Source organism: Streptopelia decaocto (genome assembly GCF_964273445.1).
Source record: "Streptopelia decaocto genome assembly, chromosome: 18".
Classification (NCBI taxonomy): domain Eukaryota; kingdom Metazoa; phylum Chordata; class Aves; order Columbiformes; family Columbidae; genus Streptopelia; species Streptopelia decaocto.
Window position 1 is genome coordinate 6,863,394 of NC_138673.1, and position 20,526 is coordinate 6,883,919.

A 20,526-nucleotide genomic window follows, 5' to 3' on the forward strand; every position below is an offset into this window, starting at 1 on the left:
CAAACCCTCGTCATAGGGGGCAGAGCCCAGAAGTGTCCCCAGGAGACCCCGGGGAAACAGCCCCCCCGAACCGCGGGGGTTGGGGAGAACAGACCCTCTGCCCGCCCCACATCCATAACGGGGGGGCATAGCCACCCTCCAAGAGCCTCAGCCTGATGTACTGACTGGAGGAGCTGGACCCCATTAAGGTGTAATTGCCGCACTACCCATCAACAGAAGACAGACCCCAATGGCTCAACCCCATAAGTGCTTTGGGCTAAAATAGCCGTAAGACAGGAGCCAGACCCCAAAAAACAATTGGAGGGTACAGAGGTTGGCAACTGGGCCAGGGGAAGGCAGGGAGAGGGGCAGCCACAGAGGGCTAACGGCAGGGCAGGAAGGCCACACAGCTCCACACCAGCTCCCCACACCACCAGATATTTGTATTTATTTATACAGCAGCTTGTTCTGAACACAGTGCAGGGCCAGGGGGACACGCAAGGAGACCCCCCAAACTCCTCTTGGATCTCAGCAGTTCTGGGTGGAAGACTCAGGACCCAGATCAAGAGCGTCTCCCCCACCCCACCAAGCAACCTCTCTTCTCCCTCCTGCATTCTCGCCATGGCTGACCCAAGGTGAGGTGCCAGGCCTGGCCCTGCCACCATTCTGAGACACCTTCTGGGGCCACAGGTCCATGACAACACACTCCATGAGTTGGGGACAGCCCCAGCCCTAAGACAGCACCAGCACACTGGGCTCAGTCCATCTTGGTGGCCTCAGTCCATCTTGGTGGGCTCCTTCTTACGCTGCCTGGTCTCCCGGACGATCTTGGCCAAGGAGAGGAGAATGGGGACAGCCATGGGCAGGAAGAGCGGTATGTAGATGGCAAATTTCTGGTCATCAGGGAAGTAGAGAAGATGGAGGAGCGACGGGTCAAAGAACGCACGCTCTGAGGAGGTGACCGCCTTCTTGCTGGCCTGGAAAGCTGAGTGCAGGTGGCCCATGGCCAACTCAGCCACAGCAGTCTGGGCTGAGGCTACTGCTTGGTACACCTGTTGGGGAACAACACCAGTGGTCAGTTTCTGGCCACGGAGGTCAACAAAAACAAGTGTGGGAGCGTTGCTTGCACCACTACAGCAGTGAGAGCTCATGGTCTGCACAGGGACAGTGACACCCAGGCCCCCTCCCCATCTCAGGGTGCCCCCACCCTACCTCAGAGGCAACATCATCTTTGATGACAATGTTCCCGATCTTGTCCAGAAGCTGGGCCAGCGAGGTCAGGGTGGTGGACACAGTGGCGATGTTCTCCAGGGTGTGGGCCCAGAGCAGGCGGTCCAGCTCCCAGTCGGCCAGGCCCTCGTTCCCTGGGCTCTCCAGCAGGAACTCGGGGGGCAGCTCCTCACGAGATAACCCAAACAGTAACCTGGAAGCAGAAGGGACGGTCTCAGCCCACATCGCACATCTGCAGTCCCACACACGCTCCCCTGCTCTTCCCCTGCCCTGGTGCGTTCAGTCCTGGCAGGTCTCACCCACACCTAATGGTCTCCCGGATGTGGGAAAGGCCAAGAGAAGCCTCCTACCTCAGGAGACGGGAGATACACCAGCACCCCTGGCTAGAGAGCAGTGCTGGCCAGTGGTCAGCACCAACAAGGACACAAAAAGCCACCTCAGCCTCCCAGAGCCCACAGAGGTACAGCCTGCTCTGACCCTGGCGATTTCCATGTGTGCCAGGAGACCGCACAGAGGCCCAGGGAGGGAAGAGTGAGTGTATCCTCACCGCAGCTGGGCCAGGAAAACCTCCATCACTCGCACCATGTCCACGTCCACGTGCAGCGGGAGGGAGGCTTGGGGAGAAGCAGGGGCTTCAACATTGTAAACCTGCAGGAGAGCATGTCAGCGAGGCACAGCCAGAGCCCTGGGGCTGGGAATGCGGAGCTGCCGCATTATCTGGGCATCACCAGCACCCCCATGGCTCCATACCATGATGCCACCCCAGCGGGGGCTGTGGAAGGCGTTGGTGCTCACTGGGGCTCCGTCCTTGTCCTGGATGTACAGCGGAGAGTGGGAACGCTCTGGCACATACAGCAGGAAGTTCAGCACAGGGTAGAGTGAGGCAGCACTGGAGCCTGCAGTGGGACAGTGTCAGAGAACCCCCGAGTACAGCAAGTCTCTGTCACCCTCGCTCCCATCTGGCGCTGGCAGGAAGCGGTGCTGTGGGGGAAAAGGGATACAGGCCCCAGGCACGGCTGTCCCCCCTCCCTCAGCAAATCCCAGTCCTGCGAGAGCCAGGTCAGGAGCGCAGAGCTCACCCAGTCGGGCTTCCACTGGGTTGATGACGTGTGGGAGGCTGTGGGCGCTCAGGAGGAAGCTGGAGGACTCCTTGTCAAAGCGTGGCGTCACTCCTAGGACGGCGTAGTACAGGATCTGCAGGCACACAAAGACATTGCCAGCAGAGAAGCACATCCTGGGGCACCCAGCAAGGCCACAAATGGGCTCTCCCCATCGCCTCCCCAGCTCTCACCTGTGAGTCAACAGAGAAGTTGGCCACCAAGCTCAGCTTGTCCAGGACGGGCTGCACGTAGCGGTTCACGGCATCCTCGATGTCCCAGTGCACGGCATGGGACTTGGGATCGGGGTTCAGCAGGCTGAAGGTGATCTCGTACCCTGCCAAGGACCCACTGCCTGTGAGGCGCTGGCACGGCCACCACCTGGCAATGCCGAGGCTGGGCTGGTGGCCACGACACAGCTCCCAGGAGCGGCAGAACCCAATCCCCTCCTCCCTGGCCCTGATCCGCTCCTCCTTGGCTCTCCCCAGGTGGAATCATACAGAAGTGACCCAACATGCAGCAATGGTAGCATGGATCCTGGCCCAGAGCAACTGCCACAGGCAGAGGGAAGACCCCAGGGGCTGTTACCCCAGAAAGCATCCCTGGATGTCACAGGCACAGCAGGAACGGTGGCTCCCCCAGAGCCAGCAGGTCTCCCCCGGTCAAGAAACAGGGCTGGGGTGCACGTCCGTACCCAGGCTGGATTTCAAGTGTCGCCGGGTGTCAGGGCCAAGCTGGCCATCGGGCACACGGTCTGAGAAGACAGCGGCAATGGAGCTGGCCGTGAAGGACATCACCTGCGTGAGCTGCCGGAGGCGCGTGCGGAGGGCAGCCAGGCCCCCCCCAGCCTTCACCAAGGCACTGCGGTGCTTCCCCACGTAGACACTGATGCCCTGCGGAAAGGGAAGGGATGAGGGCTGGCTGGGAGCAGGGCTGGCTCCTGCCAACACGCTGGAGAAGAGCCTGGTGATGGACGCCTCCCCCAGGGCACCTCTGATGGGCAAAGTTCGCAGACACTGGCACCCCAGGGTGCTGCTCCCTACCTGAGGCAGGAGAGAGGAGGTTTCTGGGACCACATACACGGTCACAGAGCCCAAAGAAGCATCCTGCAGCGGGTGCAGAGCAGCATCAGCCTCTGGGGAAGATGAAGATGTTAGCAGGATTGCAAATTTCACTCCAGTCCCCACCCCAACCTGAGACACAGCAAAGCCAAGTCCTCTCTGCTCAACCAGCCTCCGAAGAGAAGCCTTTGCTCCCACAGAGCTGCCCCGGCTACCTCAGTCCCTCATCCTGGTACCTCGTGCAGTAGCCGCATCCAGCGCTGCCTCCTCCTGAGCCGTGGTGCCGCGATAGACCATCTCATATCGGGACGTGACACTGGTTCTCACTGTGGGGAGAAAGTGTGGGTGATGCTGCAAGTCCTGGCACTTCGTAGGGACTAAGAGGGACAAGGGACAGCCCCAGGGGGACACATGCCACAAAGTCCTCTAGGCTTGTCCCAGTTTCCAAGGGCTGCCGTGACCAGGGAGGGGGGCAGTTCTCTTCCCCGCAGCACCCGGGGCCCTTGCTGTGCCCCCTGCTCCCCTGTACCACCCGCTCAGGACACAATGACGCTGTGAACACGGTCTGGGGTGCGGGAAGCCCCGGGCTGACAGCAGTACAAGCCTCCCAGGGACAGAAGGGACCCCCCGGGCAAGGACAAGACCACCCCAGAGAGACAGGGCAGCAGAAGGGGGCTCTCACCGTTCACAGAGATCTCCATCTCCTCCACATCCCTGAACGGCAGCGGCCTCGGCAGGTCCCCGGGCACCGACCCCGGGGCGAACACCACGGCGACGGGCACCGCCAGCTGCACCTGAGCGGGGGCAGCGTCAGCCCGGGCTCCGCGCCCCGGGCCCCGCCGCCCCCGGGCCCCCCGGGGCGCTCACCGGCAGCTGGCCCAGCCCCGCGATGTCCGCGTAGGGCAGCGCGGCGCGGTACGTCTCGGTCGTTCTCCACCACAGCGGCAGCCCCAGCACCACGGCGATGGCCGCGAAGGACAGGGCGGCCCGCCGGCCCCGCGCCCGCTCTGCGGGGACAGCGCTCAGCACCGGCCCGGCTCCCCGGGGCCGGCGGGGAGCGGGGACAGCGAGCGGACGCGCGGGTGCCACTGGTACCTGCTTCATCCGCCGCTGTCACCGCCGCCGCCGCCGCCATCTTCACTTCCCGGACTAGCCGCGGGGGGGCGGGACCCGCGCTCAGCCCAGCCATTCAGAGAGCCCAGTCCTCACGACAGCCAATAGAAGTGGAGGGCGGAGAGCGGCGGTTCAGACAGGCGGGTAGAAGCACCAATCGAAGCGCGGTGCCCGCCCTGAGGAGGCGGGCTTTGTCTGCATGGCGTGTACGGGTGCCGCGGAGGGACAAACGGTGCCCCCGCGGGCGCTGCACGTGTGTGCAGCACCGAGCACACATGGAGGTGGAAATGGGGTGTAAGTGGAGAACAGGGGATCCCCAGGGGCTCCTCACCCGCCCCATGGCCCACAGGGAGAGCCCAGCCACTCCTCCCACCTCCCAGAGCCCCATGATGGGTATAGGTGGGCTGAGACAAGGCACAACTCGTTGCACAGGTGGGCACAAGAGGCTGCGGGTGCTGCTCTGAGCCGGGGTAGGGAGGGGACAGCCCGGGCTGTGGCAGCAAGCAGTCCCCAGGTGCCCTGCGGTGAGGAAGGAGGCGGCACAGCGCTGTCTCTACCGTTTATTCGTTGTTAGGCTATTTGGTACACGGGGTGCACACGGCGAACACGACACAGGCGCCCCAAGGGCGGCAGCGACCAGGACTGCGAAGCTACGGCAGGGCAGGGGCACCCCCAGGCCTCTCCTCCTGCCCCCCACACGGCCAGGCCTCCCCCTCCCCAGGCCTGGCCAGAGCCTCCCGCCAAAGGGGCACCAGGGCAGCTCCCTCCGGGGGCCGGTAACCCGGGCCCCCCACTCCATCTGCAGACATGGCTGCGTGGGGACTGACCCACAGGGCACGTTCCACTTCCCCTCCCCACGTGGCGGCTCCCCTGGGTGCTGGGGTGGAAGCGGGGTGTGAGCAGTGGCGGGGAGGGGGCCGGGGCGGGGGCCGGGGCCAGTGGGGCACCCGGCCGGGGCTCAGTACGCGTGGTTGGCCACGTAGAGGGACTGCCCGGCGGCCCCCGAGTCGTCCCCGCTGCCCTCATACTTGCCCAGCGCTGCCAGCCCGTTCACCTGTGGGGAAAGGAAGCGTCAGTGGCCCCTGTGGGGTACGGCCCTCAGGGTCCCCCAGTGCCTGGGGACACAGCCTTCAGGGTCCCCCAACGTATGGGGACACGGTCCCAGTTATCCCCTGTGCCTCTGCAACAACACAGCCCTTGGCATCCCCCTCCCAAGGGGACAGAGCCCTCAGTATCCCACATCTCACAGGGCACAACCCTTGGTGTCCCCCATCACCCTATGGGATGTGGCTTTTGGCATCTCTCTTCCCATAGGGACAGAGCCCTCGATGTCCCATGTCATCTTAGGGGGCACAGCCCATCCCATACGGAACTGGCCCTTGGCATCCCCCATTCCCCTTGAGGGATGCGGTCCTCACTGTCCCCCATCCCACACAAAGACAATCCTCAGCATCCCTCCTGTGTCCTGGGCACCATGGCCCTTGGTGTCTCCTGTCACCCTGTGGGACATTACCTTCAACATCCCCCATCTCAAGGAGCACAGTCACTGCTACACTCCCTCCCATGGGGACACAGCCTATGTCCCCACCACCCCATTGGGATGCAGCCCTCAGCAGCCCTGTGCTGCGAGGGTCACCCCCATCACCTCTGCGCGCTTGACGAACTCCTCGGTGGCGGCGGTGGCATTGTCCCGCTGCCCGCGCCACGCGCTGAGCGCCGACGCCTGCAGCGCCCGCCCGTAGGAGAAGGTGAGGGCCCATGGCCGCATCAGTGGGCACGTGTTGATGGCGTTGAGGTTGATGGAAGCCTCCTCCTCACTCTGACCCCCAGACAGGAAGGTGACACCTGCAGAGAGCAGGGTTATAGAACCAGGGGGATCACAGGGTATCCCCCTCCTGGTCTCTGCCATGTCCCAGCGCCGGTACCTGGCACGGCTGGGGGCACAGTGCGGCGCAGGGCAGTGACAGTGGCCATGGCGATCTCCTCGGGGCTGTACTTGGTGGGGCAGGAGTGCCCGGGGGTCACCATGTTGGGCTTCAGCAGAGTGCCCTCCAGGTAGACATGGTGGTCGCTCAGTGCCTTGTAGACAGCTGCCAGCACCTGGACAGGATAGGCAGAATGGTGTCCCCAGCACAGCATGGTGCCTGCCCTGCTGCCCGCCCCACTGCTGCCCGCCCCAGCGCTCACCTTCTCCGTCACGTACTGGCACCGCTTGAGGTCATGGTCACCATCAGGCAGGATCTCTGGCTCCACAATGGGCACAATACCGTTCTGCAAACACCAGGCAGATGCCATCACAGGGACGTCCCTGGGCATCCCTCTATCCCCATGGCATTGTGGGCCAACGCCTGGACCGGACATGATGTTTAGCCCTTAGATTCAATGTCCGCCCTTGCCAGTGATGCCAGTCCCAATGGGGTGACATTTGGCCCCTCGAGATGATGCCCAGCCCCATGGGGTGATGCCTAGCCTGGGAGGGTCAACTCTTGGCCGCACAGAGCAATGCCCAAGTTTGTGAAGTGATGCCCAGCCCCATGTAGCAACACCTGGCCCCACAGGTGATGCCCATCCCATGAGGCAATGCGTGGTCCTGGGGGTCAATGCCGACCCACATGAGGTGTTACCCAGCCCGTGCGTCGATGTCCAACCCCATGGGGTGATACCCAGGCAAGGGGGAAATGCTCAGTGGATCTATGCCCATCCCTGTGGGGCAACACCTGGTCCCTTAACTCAACACCCATTCCATGGGGCGATGCGAAGCCACAGACACAGACCTGCTGGCAGATGCTGGCGTAGCGCGCCAGGACGTTGGCGTTCTCCATGATGGCGAGCGCGGAGGGGGTGTTGTCACTGATCTTCAGCACGCAGCGCCACTTGGCAAAGTCGGCCCCGTCCTTCTTGTACTGGGCACAGCGCTCCGACAGCCCGTCCAGACCTGGGGGGCAGCATGTCAGCCCCGCAGCCCTGAACCCTGTGGCCCTCACTCCCCTACCCACTCCACCTACCCTGTGTGGTGGTCTCGCCATCTGTCCCAGCCAGCGGCACAACACCCTTGTCCACCTGCAGAGGGAAGGGGAAGGCAGCACTGAGCCCCATCAGCACCCCCCAAACACCCTCAGCATCCCACAGACCCACCAGACACCCCCCGCACCTTGATGCCCACGACGATGCCCTTGTCCTTGATCATCTGGACGAAGGGGGTGCCATCATCAGCCTTCTGGTACATAGTCTCGTGGAAGAAGATGACGCCCCCGATGCATTTCTTCACCCGACTGTCAGCACTGAAGAGGATCTGGCGGTACAGCCGGCGGTTCTCCTCTGTGTTCTCCACCCCGATCTGGTTGAGGCGCTTCGCCATGCTCCCTGCGGGCACCCAGCACCCTCATCAGCCTCAGGCGTGGGGAAAAAGAGGTGGTGGGACGCATCTCCCCAACACTGACCTACGGATTCATCGGCAGCCAGGATGCCCTTCCCCGGGGCCACGATACGCAGGGCGATGTCCGACAGCTCCTTCTTCTGCTCGGCCGTCAGCGCGGGGTATTGGTGCGTCATGGTGGCGGTGGCTGCGAGAGGACGGGGGCTGAGTCACGCGCCGGCGGGGTGCCCCCCCCAACCGCCACGTACCCCCATCCTGCGGGGACCGGGGACCCCCGTGGGGCTGAGCCCCCCGGCCCTGCCCATCAGCGGGGGGGGTGCGTTGCATAAGCAGGCAGCGAGCAGGCAGCTGCCCTCGCCCCGGGACGGGCAGGGCCTCGTGGAGGATGCTGGGGAGCTCCCAGCCATTTTGCTGCCTGCTCGCCCGCCCCCAGCCCAGCCATCTTGCGGGAGCGCAGCTCCGCGGGGGCCGGGGCAGAGCCCGGGGGGGCCGGGGATGGAGATACCCCAGGGCCGGGGATACCCGGGGTGGGATGAACGCGGGGGGTGGCGATACGCGTGGATGGGGATACTGGGGGGAGTGGAAATACCCCGGGAATGGCGCTACCTGGGGAGGGAGAGAGTCCCGGGGCTGCACACCCCGGGGCTGGAGTTCCACGGGGTGTGGGTACCCCCGCGACGGCGCTGCCGCGGGGCCGGGGATGCCCCACCGAGCCGGTTCTTTCCGCGGAGCTTCGATCCCCCGGCGGCCACCGCCTGGGCTCGGGCTGCGCCAGTGCCGGGGGTGTCTCCGGGTTCCCCCCACCCCCTCAACACCCCCATGTCCGGGGGTCCCTCTGCCTCAGAGCCCCCCCAACCCTGCCCGACCCCCCGGATGCCGGCGGCGCCACACGGACACACCCCGGAGCGCCGGCGGGGCTGCCAGCTTCCATCGCCGCGGTCCCTGGGCTGCACCCCCGGCTGCTCCCCCCACTCCCGCGGTTCCCGGCTCTCCCTTACCGTGCAGGGCAGGCGGCTGAGCGGACTGCGGGCTGCGCGCTCCGGCCCCGCGGTAAATGGGGCTGCGGTGCCGCAGAGCTACGTGACCGGCGGGGCGGCACCCGGCAGGACCGGCCCCCCCAGCCGGCTCCGCCCCTCCCGCCGCCGCACGTATCCCTCCCGGCGACGGTTCCTGTTGCTGGTGGGGACCCGAGGGCGACAATCCCGGAGCTGGAGACCCCGCTGTGCCCCCGCTTTGCACTCCCCGGCTGCAGGTGGGGACCCCTCTGTGTGTGTCCCCCCCAGCCAGGGACCCAGTTGAGTCACCCCCTGCATGGGTAGGGACCCCCATGCCACCCAGGCACCCCACTGTGCCACCCCCTGGTGCTGCTGGAGACCCCTCTGTGTCACGGACCCTGCCGTGTCATTCCTGCCTATGGGTAGGGACTCGTCCTACCACCCCCTTGCCACTGCTGCGGACCCCGCTGTGCCACCCTATTGCCACCACCAGCTACAGACAGGGACCTTCCCCTCATCACCCCCGAGCCAGGGACCACACTGTGACACCCCCAGGCTGGGGACCCCAGTGTGTCACCTCTGCTACGCGGGGCCGAGTCCCATCAGCTCACAGCCCTGGATCCAGTGTGGATCAGCCCAGGACATGGTGGGGGCTCCTACAGGAACCCAGTCCTTCCCGAAAAAGCTGCCCTCCACCCACGCAGGGACAATAGCAGTGTCCCCGCTCACCCCACGGGGCCGGCTGCCAGGGCCGGGTTCCGCCGAATCCCCACCGTAAAAGGAGGGCTCAGCCGCCTCACATGGCGTTAATCCAGGGAGAGGAGGCATCATCCCCCGCATCCCAGAGCCGGGCACAGCCTGGGGCACCCCACTGTCGGCTCCACATCGCAGGGGGCCATATCTGACCCCCCACCAGCAAGGTGACGGTCACAGCGGGGAGGGAGGTGATACCAGGGAGCAGCAAGTGTTGCTTCCCTGTGAGCCACCCACACACCCAGTAAGTAGAAGTGCAACCATAAACACCTCCATTTAGTGGGTGCGGGGGTAAATAAAGGTGCCAGCATGCTTGGCACAGGGCGGCAAGGCTGCGATAGAGGGCAGGGGAAGGTGATTCACCCCCCGGCAGCAGAAACAGGCCATTAAAAACCAGAGCACTTGTTTGAACACTGCTATTTTGGGCTGCGCTGGGGGAGGGAGGTGCCGCCTGGCCCCCATGGCAGCAAGGAGCATCCTTGGGGTCAGGAACACTGGGAGGTGGATCCCGCAGGAGATGCCCCAGTAGGGAAGGAGGGAGATGAGGCTGAGCTGTGCTGGGAGCTGGGGGGGCCCCGAGGGAGCCCCCTCCATGCAGCAGCAGGGGCCAAGGGGGGGCTGGGAGCAGGAGCTGGCAGAGCTCCCAGTGCCTGGCAGCCAGCACTAGCTGCAACCCAGGGGATGCTGCGTGCTGGAGGGGGGGGGACCGTCCCCACACAACAGGCCTGTGGCCCATGGCCCCATGATGGGGGTGCAAGACTCAGCCTCCCATCCCCTCCAAAGTGGAAGCGGGGGGGGGGTGCAGAGGGAATCTAGGACAGGAGGAGGAGCGGGGGCCCGGGGAGGGAAGGTAGGTCAGCCCGGGTGCTGCTGGGGCCACGGGGTGGGAGCCTGGGGAATGCAGCACCTTATTGAGACCAAGTGCCGGTGGGGGGGTGTGTGTTCCCCGCCAAGGAAGAGAGGCCCTGGGGTGGCAGAGAGCCCTGCTCACGGCCTCGTGACAGGGAGCGGGCACAGCCGGCGCAGGCTGGATGAGTTGTCCCCACCCAGGGCAACAGAAGCTTCCTGGATCCATGTACCAGACAGGGTGAAAGCCAACAAAACTTTATTAAATAAATTATAGCATTAAGAACAGGCAGGACAGCAGGGAGTTTTCATGCTACAGGCTACAGCGGCTCAGCGGCTTCCTTGCTGACACTGGCTGGTTTCAGGCCCAAGTACCGCAGGAGGCTGTGGAACTCCTGGCAGCCCGTTGCCACGTCAGGGACGGCCAACAGGACCTGGGGACAGTGTTAGTGACAGCGTTTGGGATGAGGGTTGGCGTTGCTGTAAGTCACAGCAAGGGCAAGAGCAGCGAACCACAAACCTCACCTCCTTCATCTTCTCCTGCATCTCCTCATGGGTCCTCAGCACTTTATGGGTGTGATGGAGCCTCAGCTCCAGCCCTCGGATCTGCGGTGGGAAACGTTTGTCAGGAGCCTGCCCCAAAAGGGGGCAAGGAGAGGGGACTAGAGCCCCCTCGGAGCTCCTCATACCTGTTCCAGGTACTTGTTAGAGAGCCCCAGATTCTCATCCTCCTTCTCCAGGAGCAGCAGCCGCAGTTTGTCCACCTGCAAAGAAGAGCGAGTGCCGCGGAGAGCTCACGGTCAGGAACAGCCATGGGGCGGGGGGCTCCCCTGCCACCCCGCCAGTCACCTGCTCAATGACCGAGCTCCGGAGAGGTCCCCTGGCCACAGAGGGATGGTGACACGGAGCCCTCAGCCCTGGGAGCCCTCCAGCCTCACCTCCTGCCGCAGCAGGACCCGCTCCTGGACGTAGACAGCGTCCACCTTGTGCTCCTGCCCCCGCATCTCCTCCCACAGCACCTTGGCCTCCGTCTCTGCACGCTGGAGCGAGCGCTTCAGCTGGGAGATCTCTCCCTTCAGCCTCTGCAGAGGAAAAGGGGATGCTGACAGGGGTCCCGTGTCTGGCACCACCCAGAAACACAGCCCAGCCAGGTCCCCCTCACACACCGTGACTTCCCCACTCTTGTCGATGAGCTGCAACATCTTCTCTTCCTGCTGTTTCAACACATCCTGCAACTCCTTCTCGTTCTGTGGCAGGAAAGAAGTGGTGTCAGGCAGTGTCCAGCACCAGCCACCCCCAGCACCCTGGCTGGGAGTGGGTTTTCTCATGTTTGAGAAGGTCAGATGAGCCAGGAACACCCATGGGGCATCACCAGAGCCAGTCACCCAGATTTCTGTGTCCTAGATCAGCGCCTGTCCCAGTTTGGCTCTGCCCTGGGGTGAGCACTGGCCCAATTCTGGCACCGGCTCACCTCTAGCTTGCCCCTCAGTGTCTTATTCAGCTTGGCGATGGTGGCAGCCTGGGCATCTATCTTCTCCTGGCTCTCCGCTGTCACTGTCTCCAGCTGGAGCTGCAGGTCAGAGCTGGGAGAGGACAGTGAGGCTGAGCACGGTGGCCAGCACCAAACCCCTTCCTGGGCATCCCACCAGCCCTGTGGTGGAGAGACCAATCAGCCAGCCTCAAAAAGCCCTTCTAGCCATGGCAGGAGAGGTCTAATCCAGAGCTGGGACGAGTGGCAGGCCCCCAACAAGCTGCCCACAGGAGATACTGTGCCAAATATAGTGGTGGCCGTGCCCGGTCCTTGACACGAGACACCACCAAACTCACATCTCTGTCTGCAGCGCCTTGAACTCGCTCTGCTCCAGCTCCTGGATGCGGCAGCTCAGCATGGTGAGGTTGGAGACCATGGCTCGCAGCTCCTTCACGCTTTCCAGCAGACCTTCCTCAGGTTCTGTGGGCAGGGTATGGAGGGAACATCAGCTCCAGGGGACATGGAGCCGAGCAGAAGGGCATTCCTGCTCAACCCCCTGTGCAGGCAGCCCTGCAGCTTTGGAGCAGGGTCCAGGGCAGGGTGACAGCCGCAGTACCTATTGGCTTTGGTGTAGAGGCAGATTTGTCCTTGGTAAGTGCACTCCCACCTCTGGTGGCCTCATCACCATCTGCAAGAGGAGAAGGCAGACGCACTGTGCCCAGTTCTGCGTGCTGCAGGGAGCACAACCAGAGCTCACCCACACTCCTGTCCTTCCTGTGGAGCACAGAGAAGAGCCTGGCTGCTTGCAGGAGGGACAGCAGCCAGGGTGCAAGGCATGGCCATCACCCAGCCCATGTCTGCCACAAGGGAACAACCAGGGAATCCACAGGGAATGGCATGGGGGTGGCACTGGGATGTCCTCCCCAGTGCACATCCCCAGCATGGGATGGAAAGATCCCCATCCCCGCAAGGGGACCCCAGCACGCAGCCAGCGGGTGCCAGCTCACCTTTCCCCGACACGGCTTTCATGACGCTGCCCACGAAGGAGCTCCCGCCGTGGTAGGGGGTGCGAGACGCTGGCGTGCGGCAGGCGGGGGTCCAGGCACGGCGAGGGGTCTGCCAGCCCGGTGTCCGCCAGCCCGGCGTCCGTGGAGCCGGGGTCCAGGCCCTGCTTCTTGATGGGGCATCGTCATCCTTTGGAGAGGAGGGAGAGAGTTGCTGGAGTGCAGCTTGTGACAGATCTGCATCACCCCAGCAAGTTGAGGGGGGGTCTCAAAGTCAGGCCATGGAGAGCCACAAGGGTCTGACACACCTCCAGCCACCACCTTGTCCTTGTCCCCAGGGCAGGGCTCCTACCTCCTGTTGCAGAGCAGCCCTGAGGCAGTCAGCGAGCTCCTGCAGCCGCATCTGGCTCTCAGCGATGTCCTTAGAGCACCAGGAAACTTTGTTCCTCTTGAGCTGCAAGTCGAGGAGCTCAGTCTTGGTGTTCTCCAGCTCCTGGCCCAGGGCAGCGTGCTCATTCCTGCGGGATGGCAGCAGCCTCAGCAGGAGCAGCGTTCCTACTCCTCCGCTGCGTAGGAGGTGCATGTTTCCCACACCTGCCTCCCAACATGATCCATCAGGGTGCAAACCATACAGATTTAGGCAGTTTCCCCCAGGATGGGGTCTGCTGGGCTTCCCTACAACCCCTTCCACCAGAACAGTGACCAGAGCCATGTCGCCATGTCCTCCCTACCCCCCCAGAAGGGGCTTGGTTTCCCAAAACAGAGGGGTTTGAGTGGGGCCAGTACCGCAGGCGCTGGTGAGACTCCATCAGCTCCTCGTACTGCAGGCTGTGCTCCTGCAGGGCGGCCGTGGTGAACTTCAGCTTGGCCTCCGCGTCCAGCAGCTGCGTGCAGGACATGCGGTTCTCCTGGTCAAGGAACTATAAAAGCGGAGGACAGGATATGGCTGTGAGTGTCCAGACAGACCTGAGGGCACCCACTGGGACCCCTAGTACGGTCCCTCCCACATCACAGGGTGCTGTTTCCAGTTGGAATCACAGAATCATTTTGGTTGGAAGAGACTCTCAGGATCATCAAGTCCAACCATTAACTCAACACTGGCACTAAAACCTGTCCCTAAAAACCTCATCAATGTGTTTGTTCAGCCCCTCCAGGGATGGTGACTCCACCACTTTCCTGGGCAGCCTGTTCCAATGCCTGACAATCCTTTCCATTAAGGAATTTTTCCCAATATCCAATCTACGCCTCCCCTGGCACAACTTGAGGCCATTTCCTCTTGTCCTATCACTTGCTACTTGGTAGAAGAGACCAACACCCTCCATGCTCCAACCTCCTTTCAAGCAGTTGCAGAGAGTGAGAAGGTCTCCCCTCAGCCTCCTTTTCTCCAGACTAAACAGCCCCATTTCCCTCAGCCTCTTAAATCAGTGGCAGCTTTACCCCAGCAGACCAGGCCCTGCAGACCGGTTGTTTACCAGGGACATAGGACAGGCTGCGGGACAGCACCATGCCTGCAGCCAGGGGAATTATCCCTGCGAGCTGTCCTTCCTCCCCAGAGATCACCGCCGGGCAGGACAGAGAGCAGCGCTACGTGCGGGATGTCAACCGCGCTCATCCCCGCCGTGGGAGGGCTAATCCTGCTCCTGGCCACCTGCCAGCGTTCCCACGAGGCCATGACAGGGACCGGCAGCGCATGACAGCACAGACAGGGTCAGGCAGCTCCTACCTCCCGGCTCTCAGTCACCTCCCGCAGGTCGTGGCGCAGCCCGTTGCACTCCTGCTGCAGGGTGTCCCTCTCCTGCACCAGCCTGCAGGGACAGGACATGGTCAGGGGGTGTCACGCTTTGGGGACAATGGGTGGCAGGAGGTGGCTGGGATATGGGCACAGTGCTCAGACCCACCAGGCCATCTCCTCCTGCTGCTTCTTGTTCTCCTGCTGCAGCGCATCCCGCGTCTGCTCCAGGTTGGCCAGATTCATCCTCAGGGAGTTCAGGTCTGCAAAGGGCAAGGTCATCAGCACAGGGGGGACGGGGCAGCGGGGATGGGGACAGCTCCAGCGCCCACGTCGCAGAATCACAGAGCAGTTGGAGTTGGAAGGGACATATCGAGATCATCCAGTCCAACCGCCCTGCTAAAGCAGGGTCACCAGAGCAGATCATGCAGGAATGCGCCCAGGCGGGTTTTGAATATCTCCATAGACAGCCTGTTTCGGTGCCTGCCAACCCTTTCCAGGAAGAAATTTCTCCTCAAAGTAAAGAAGTTTCTCCTCATATTCGGGGGGGACCTCCTACACTTCAGTCTATGCCTGTGGCCCCTCATCCTGCCATTGGGCAACACTGAAAAGAGTCTGGTCCCATCCTCTTGACACCCACCCTTGTGATATTTATAAGCATTGATAAAATCCTTCTCAGCGTTCTCCAGGCTGAACAGCCCCAGCTCTCTCAGTCTTTCCTCATAAGGAAGATGCTCCAGACCACTCAGCATCTTTGCAGCCCTCGGCTGGACTCCCTCCTGTCACGTCACCCACCCCTACCTGCATTAAGGTGTGAATTGGCCGCCCTCAGCTGCTCCAGCTGAGCCACCGCGTCCTGCAGGGCCACAGAGGTCTTCTCCAGCTGGAAGGACACCTGCAGAAACACGGTGACATCAACACTCACTTCGGGCTGGTCTTCCCCATGGGTGTTCCACACTAAGGGGTGCCCCAAGTCACCCTGTGCTTGGGGTCAGCCGGGCTGCAGGGGAGCACCCCAAACACCACACTGCACCAGGCACCCCCCTACCTGCTCCTTGGCTTGAAGAGCTTCATCCTCTCGCTGCCTCATGGCATCCCGCTCCTCCAGGCAGCCCCGCAGCTTGCCGGGCACGCTCTGCAGCACGGCCTGGCACCGCGACACCAGGGCCCTCGTCTGCTCCCGCTGCCGGGGACAGGACAGAGCTGAGCTCGGCAGAGCCGCACCAGCGGCTCTGCCCAGCCGTGGGACCAGCGATGGGTCTGGCAGCCAGACTGCTCACAGTACCCAGGGCACAACGTGCACTGGGATCGAGCAAAGTGGCACCAGCCTGGAGGTGAGGGGCTGAGCCCACCACCAATCCCCCCCTCACCTCCATATCCAGGGCTCTCCTTTCCTCCTCCAGATTTGCAAAGGTGATGTCTATGAATTCCCTGAAGGGCTGAGCCTCAGTAGCCAGGGATGCCTATGGACAGGTCAGTGTCACCACAGTAGAAGAATCACAGAATCAGAATCGTTTTGGTTGGAAGAGACCCTCAAGATCATTGAATGCAACCGTTAACCCAACAATGGCACTAACCCATGTCCCTGAGAGCCTTATCTCCACGTTTGTTCAAACTCTCCAGGGATGGTGACTCCACCACTGCCCTGGGCAGCCTGTTCCAATGCCCGACAAACCTTTCTATTAAGAAATCGTTCCCAGGATCCAATCTAAACCTCCCCTGGTGCAACTTGAGCCCACTTCCTCTCATCCTATCGCTTGGTCCTTGGGAGAAGAAACCAACACCCTTCATGCTCCAACCTCTTTTCAGGCAGCTGTAGAGAGCGAGGTCTCCCCTCAGCCTCCTGTTCTCCAGGCTAAACATTCAATGGCCATGGAGGGAGGTGAGCACCAGCCCCAAGGCCAGATCTGCAGCAGCTTCCCAGAAGCATCACCAAGAAACCTCTGGCAGACTCCAGCCCATCGCAGAGCATCACCCAAGCCCAGGACATGGGATCCCCGTCCAGCCCGCGGGAGGGGGCAGCTGGAGGTGCCCGCCAGTACCTGCTGGTCGATGGCATCTGCCAGCAGCGTGCCCAGCTCTCGCTGGGAGGCCAGGCTCTGGTCGCGGGCGCTGATCCGGGCGCTGGCGTGGGCACGGAAAGCCTCAAGGAAGCGGTCGGCCTGCCAAGGGAAAGATGCTGCTCCACGCACGGCATCACACGAGAGGCAGCTCCCAGGAACTGCCCCCACATGCCGCTGCAGCCCAGGGTTCCTGCTTCCAGCAGGACACAGCCCAAGCCAAAAACCCCCAGAGCTCCAGCCACCCCGGGAGCCAAAGCCCTCCAGTGCATTGGGATTTTTTCCCCGGATGCCAAAGAGCTTCCCCTCCACCAAGATGGGCAGAAATGCAAGATGCCCCATGTAAGGCGTGGGTACAACAGCACCTGTCCTGATCCCCCCCTGCCTGCCCCTCTACCTGCTCCTTGGCTCGAAGAGCTTCATCCGCTCGCTGCCTCATGGCATCCCGCTCCTCCAGGCAGCTCCGCAGCTTGCCGGGCACGCTCTGCAGCACAGCCCGGCACCGCGACACCAGGGCCCTCGCCTGCTCCCGCTGCAAGGGGAGATGGCACCGGGAGGCACTGATACAGTTGATGGTTGCCGGGTGTGCCGGCATCACCAGTGTCTCCTGAAAGCCGAGGGAAAGGGGTCCAGCATGGCTGCACAGGGGCTCACCTCCTGGGCAAGGGCTCCCTGCTCATCCTGCAAGCTCTGAAATGCAGCATCTGCAATGCCCCGAAACAGGAGGAACTGGTTGCTCCAGGCGCTCTGGGGGAGGGACAAGGACACCGGTGCTCAGGCAGTGCTCCAGGGCAGTGCCAGGCACACATACTCTGTGCCAGCACACATACCCCGTGCCCAGTTGGGACCTGGCACGCTCATCACGTGCCAAGACGCACCGTCCCCGTGGCGGCCAGCTCCAGCTCCCGCTGCAGGTCCTGCTCCGCTCCCCGCTGCCGCTGCAGAGCCTCCGTTTTCCTCCACAGCTCGAGGTAGAGGTTGTGGTAGATCTCCTCCTCCTGAGGACACCCCACCAGAGCAGAGTGGGTTTCACACCAGCCTCACTCCACCCCGGGTCCAGCAAGAGCCATTTGGCTGTGACACCTCCCATCCCTCTCCCCCACCATGCGTGCCAGAGATGTTTCCTGGCACAAAAAATTAAAATCCAGCAAACTCAGCAGGTCAAGCCAGGTGTGATAACACAGCTGGAGTGCTGTTGTGCTGTAGCAGCCATGCTTTACTTCCATTCCACCAGGCTGCAGTCCAGCCAGGGCCACTGTCCTGCTGGTGGCACCATCATGGCACCGAGGCCATGGAAAAAAAGGGCAGGATCACCCAGATGAGGATTCTTACCCCTTTGGGGTGGGTGACGTCCGTCTGCGTGAGCGCATCCCTCTGCTCGGCCGGCCCCACGCTGGGCAATGGCCAGTGGCTCTCCTGCAAGCTGCGCAGCTGGAGCGAGAGCGCTTCGATGATGATGAGGGTGCTCTCCAGCCGCCCCTCCAGCTCTGCCCGCGGCAGGGACTTCAGCTGCTCCCGGGGACAGCTGGGGACAGAGAGAAGGCTTGGGGCAGGGACAGCCCGCGGGTGCCACCGCCCTGTCTGGGGGGATGTGTCCCCACTTACTGCCAGAGCAGGGAGTCTGTTTCGGCAGCGCTGTCCTTGGCGCAGCGCGGGCCACCTGTGGATGTGTTCGTGCTCCTCTCCTGCAGATCCCGGGGGGTCATGAAGGTGCCAGTGACCATGGTAGGCACAGGGGTGATGCTGGTGCCGGTGACTGCGGTGGCCACGGGGGTGACGCTGGTGCCGGCGACCGCGGTGGCCACGGGGGTGACGCTGGTGCCGGCGACCGCGGTGGCCATGGGGGTGACGCTGGTGCCGGCGACCGCGGTGGCCACGGGGGTGACGCTGGTGCCGGCGACCGCGGTGGCCACGGGGGTGACGCTGGTGCCGGTGTCCCGCCGCGGTACAGACAGGGGCAGGCTGTGCCGCAGGGAGTCCAGCAGAGATGAAGCGTTGAGGCTCTTCTCCAACCACACCAGTGGCAACGTCCAGGACACGGCACTCGCTGCCACCTCGGGTGAGGGGGTGGCTGTTGCCTCTGACCCAGCGTGCTCTGACCTACCTGCCTCGGTGGGAGCGGGGCCCTGCTCTGGGGGGATGGGGTCTGGGGACTCAGCTCCTTTGGGGGTGTCTTGGCAAAGTGAGAGACCCACAGTCCCTTCTCCAGCTGGGAGTTCGGGGGCCACAGGGCTGCAGGAAAGGTCAGCGGGCACCACCCGCCAGCCCTGGAAGGGAGCTGCCTGTGGGGTAGAGCTGGTGCCAGGGGGGCCAGGGGTGCCGGGTGCTAAAGTGGTGCTGCCCAAGGAGTTTGGGGTGTAAGGCACAGAGCTGATGATGCCAGGGGGCCCTGGGGTGATGCTACTGGGGGGCTCCAGGGTACACAACTCTGGGACTGGGCTGCATGGGGGGGCTGGCATGGTGCTGCTGGGGGGCTCTGGGGTGCAGGGCCTCAAGACTGGGCTGCACAGAGGGGCCAGCACGGTGCTGCTGGGGAGCTCTGGGGTGCAGGACCCTGGGATGGGGCTGCACAGCAGTGCTGGCACAGTGCTGCTGGGGGGCTCTGAGATGGGGCTGCACAGATGGGCTGGCACAGTGCTGCTGGGGGGCTCTGGGGTGCAGGGCCCCAAAAGTGGTATGCACTCAGAGGCTGGCACAGTAATGCTGGGGGGCTCCTGGGTGCAGAGCCCTGGAGTGGAACTGCCAGGGGGCTCCAAGCTGGTGCTTCTGGGGGACTCTGTGGCACCGGGCACCCGGGTGGGACTCCCAAGGGTCTCCAAGGTGCTGGGCCCCAGGGTGGGAGTCCCAGGGGGATCTGGGATAATGCTGCTGGGGGGCCCCGGGGTGCAAGGCACTAGGGTGGAGCTGCTGGGGGGGAGCAGGAGAGCATCTCTGGGGGGTCTTGAGGTACTGTTGGCAGGCCTCCGGGTGCAGGACACTGGGGTGGTGTAGTCACGGTCCTACAGGACATTTGGGGTGGTTGGAGAGGGGCCAGGGCTGCCCTGCCCTTCTCCCCAGCACCCCACAGACATTTGCCCCAGTCTCCCCATTTCCCCCACTCCAGTAGATATACCCGTCCTCACACCGCCCTAGCACCCCATCCCAGCATTCCCAGTTCCAGTACACCCCAGCATCCCGCGCTCCCCCTCCCCAGTCCCGTTCCTCCCCCAGCTCCCCCTCCCGCCCCCGCACCGACCTTGAGCCGCAGGCGGCGGAGCAGCGGGGTGAGGTTGGTGCGCTCGGTGCCGGGCTGCAGCCGCAGCTCCTGCAGCGGGGTACGGGGAGGCCGCTGCTGCGCCTGGGGAGGGGGGGGGCACCGGGGGTCACCGGCGGCACCACCGGCGGCACCACCCCCACACATGTGCCGGGAGAGCTCCGGCCCGCACCAGACCCGCCGCCCCCCAGCCACCTCCGGGCAGCCCCGCACGGCCGAGCCGCCCCACCGGGACCGTCCCCGACCGCTGGAGCTCTCGCCACCGCCCCACGGGGACGCCCGAACAGGGGACGCCCCCCCGCCTGCCCCATGCCGAGTCCCGCACTCACGGCGGGGGTCTTGGCTGCCCGCATGGCCCCGCTCCCGGTATCGGTCTGGGTCTGGGTCCCGGTCCGGTCCCGGCGCTCCCCGCGCGCTGCAGCCGCCGCCCGTTTGAAAACGACGCGCCGCTCTGATTGGCTGCTCCGCGTGCACGTCACTCAACGGAGCGGGCTGTTAGAGGCGGGGCTATGAGAGGCGGTAGGCGGGGAAGTGGGCGTGGCCGAGGACACGACCCCGC

At 63.7% G+C, this 20,526-nt stretch overlaps 3 protein-coding genes across 3 annotated transcripts; all 3 read right to left on the reverse strand.

Annotated features, from left to right (window-relative positions):
- Positions 1–407: 407 nt before the first annotated feature.
- PIGS (phosphatidylinositol glycan anchor biosynthesis class S) lies at positions 408–4,534 on the reverse strand. Its single transcript, XM_082068809.1, has 12 exons — positions 4,463–4,534; positions 4,235–4,374; positions 4,050–4,161; positions 3,604–3,693; positions 3,350–3,441; positions 3,001–3,199; positions 2,501–2,643; positions 2,289–2,403; positions 1,960–2,105; positions 1,757–1,857; positions 1,192–1,402; positions 408–1,031 (listed from the first exon to the last, which is right to left on the reverse strand). The coding sequence occupies exons 1-12, from the start codon at positions 4,500–4,502 to the stop codon at positions 756–758; spliced, it is 1,665 nt and encodes a 554-aa protein (XP_081924935.1). The 5' UTR covers positions 4,503–4,534; the 3' UTR covers positions 408–755.
- Positions 4,535–5,026: 492 nt separating this feature from the next.
- On the reverse strand, positions 5,027–8,969 carry ALDOC (aldolase, fructose-bisphosphate C). Its single transcript, XM_082068200.1, has 9 exons — positions 8,855–8,969; positions 7,921–8,043; positions 7,632–7,843; positions 7,486–7,540; positions 7,255–7,415; positions 6,668–6,751; positions 6,406–6,580; positions 6,126–6,325; positions 5,027–5,534 (listed from the first exon to the last, which is right to left on the reverse strand). Exons 2-9 carry the CDS (start codon positions 8,030–8,032, stop codon positions 5,439–5,441), a joined length of 1,095 nt encoding a protein of 364 aa, XP_081924326.1. The 5' UTR covers positions 8,033–8,043; positions 8,855–8,969; the 3' UTR covers positions 5,027–5,438.
- A 1,723-nt stretch (positions 8,970–10,692) lies between these two features.
- Positions 10,693–20,392, reverse strand: SPAG5 (sperm associated antigen 5). Its single transcript, XM_082068392.1, has 24 exons — positions 20,297–20,392; positions 19,950–20,051; positions 18,320–19,713; positions 18,047–18,239; positions 17,593–17,712; positions 17,369–17,461; positions 17,112–17,246; positions 16,697–16,816; positions 16,025–16,117; positions 15,703–15,837; positions 15,456–15,549; positions 14,824–14,917; positions 14,649–14,730; positions 13,712–13,845; positions 13,278–13,443; positions 12,929–13,115; positions 12,538–12,609; positions 12,278–12,401; positions 11,922–12,033; positions 11,617–11,697; positions 11,389–11,532; positions 11,140–11,214; positions 10,976–11,056; positions 10,693–10,884 (listed from the first exon to the last, which is right to left on the reverse strand). Exons 1-24 carry the CDS (start codon positions 20,318–20,320, stop codon positions 10,771–10,773), a joined length of 3,969 nt encoding a protein of 1,322 aa, XP_081924518.1. The 5' UTR covers positions 20,321–20,392; the 3' UTR covers positions 10,693–10,770.
- Between the last annotated feature and the right edge of the window lie 134 nt (positions 20,393–20,526).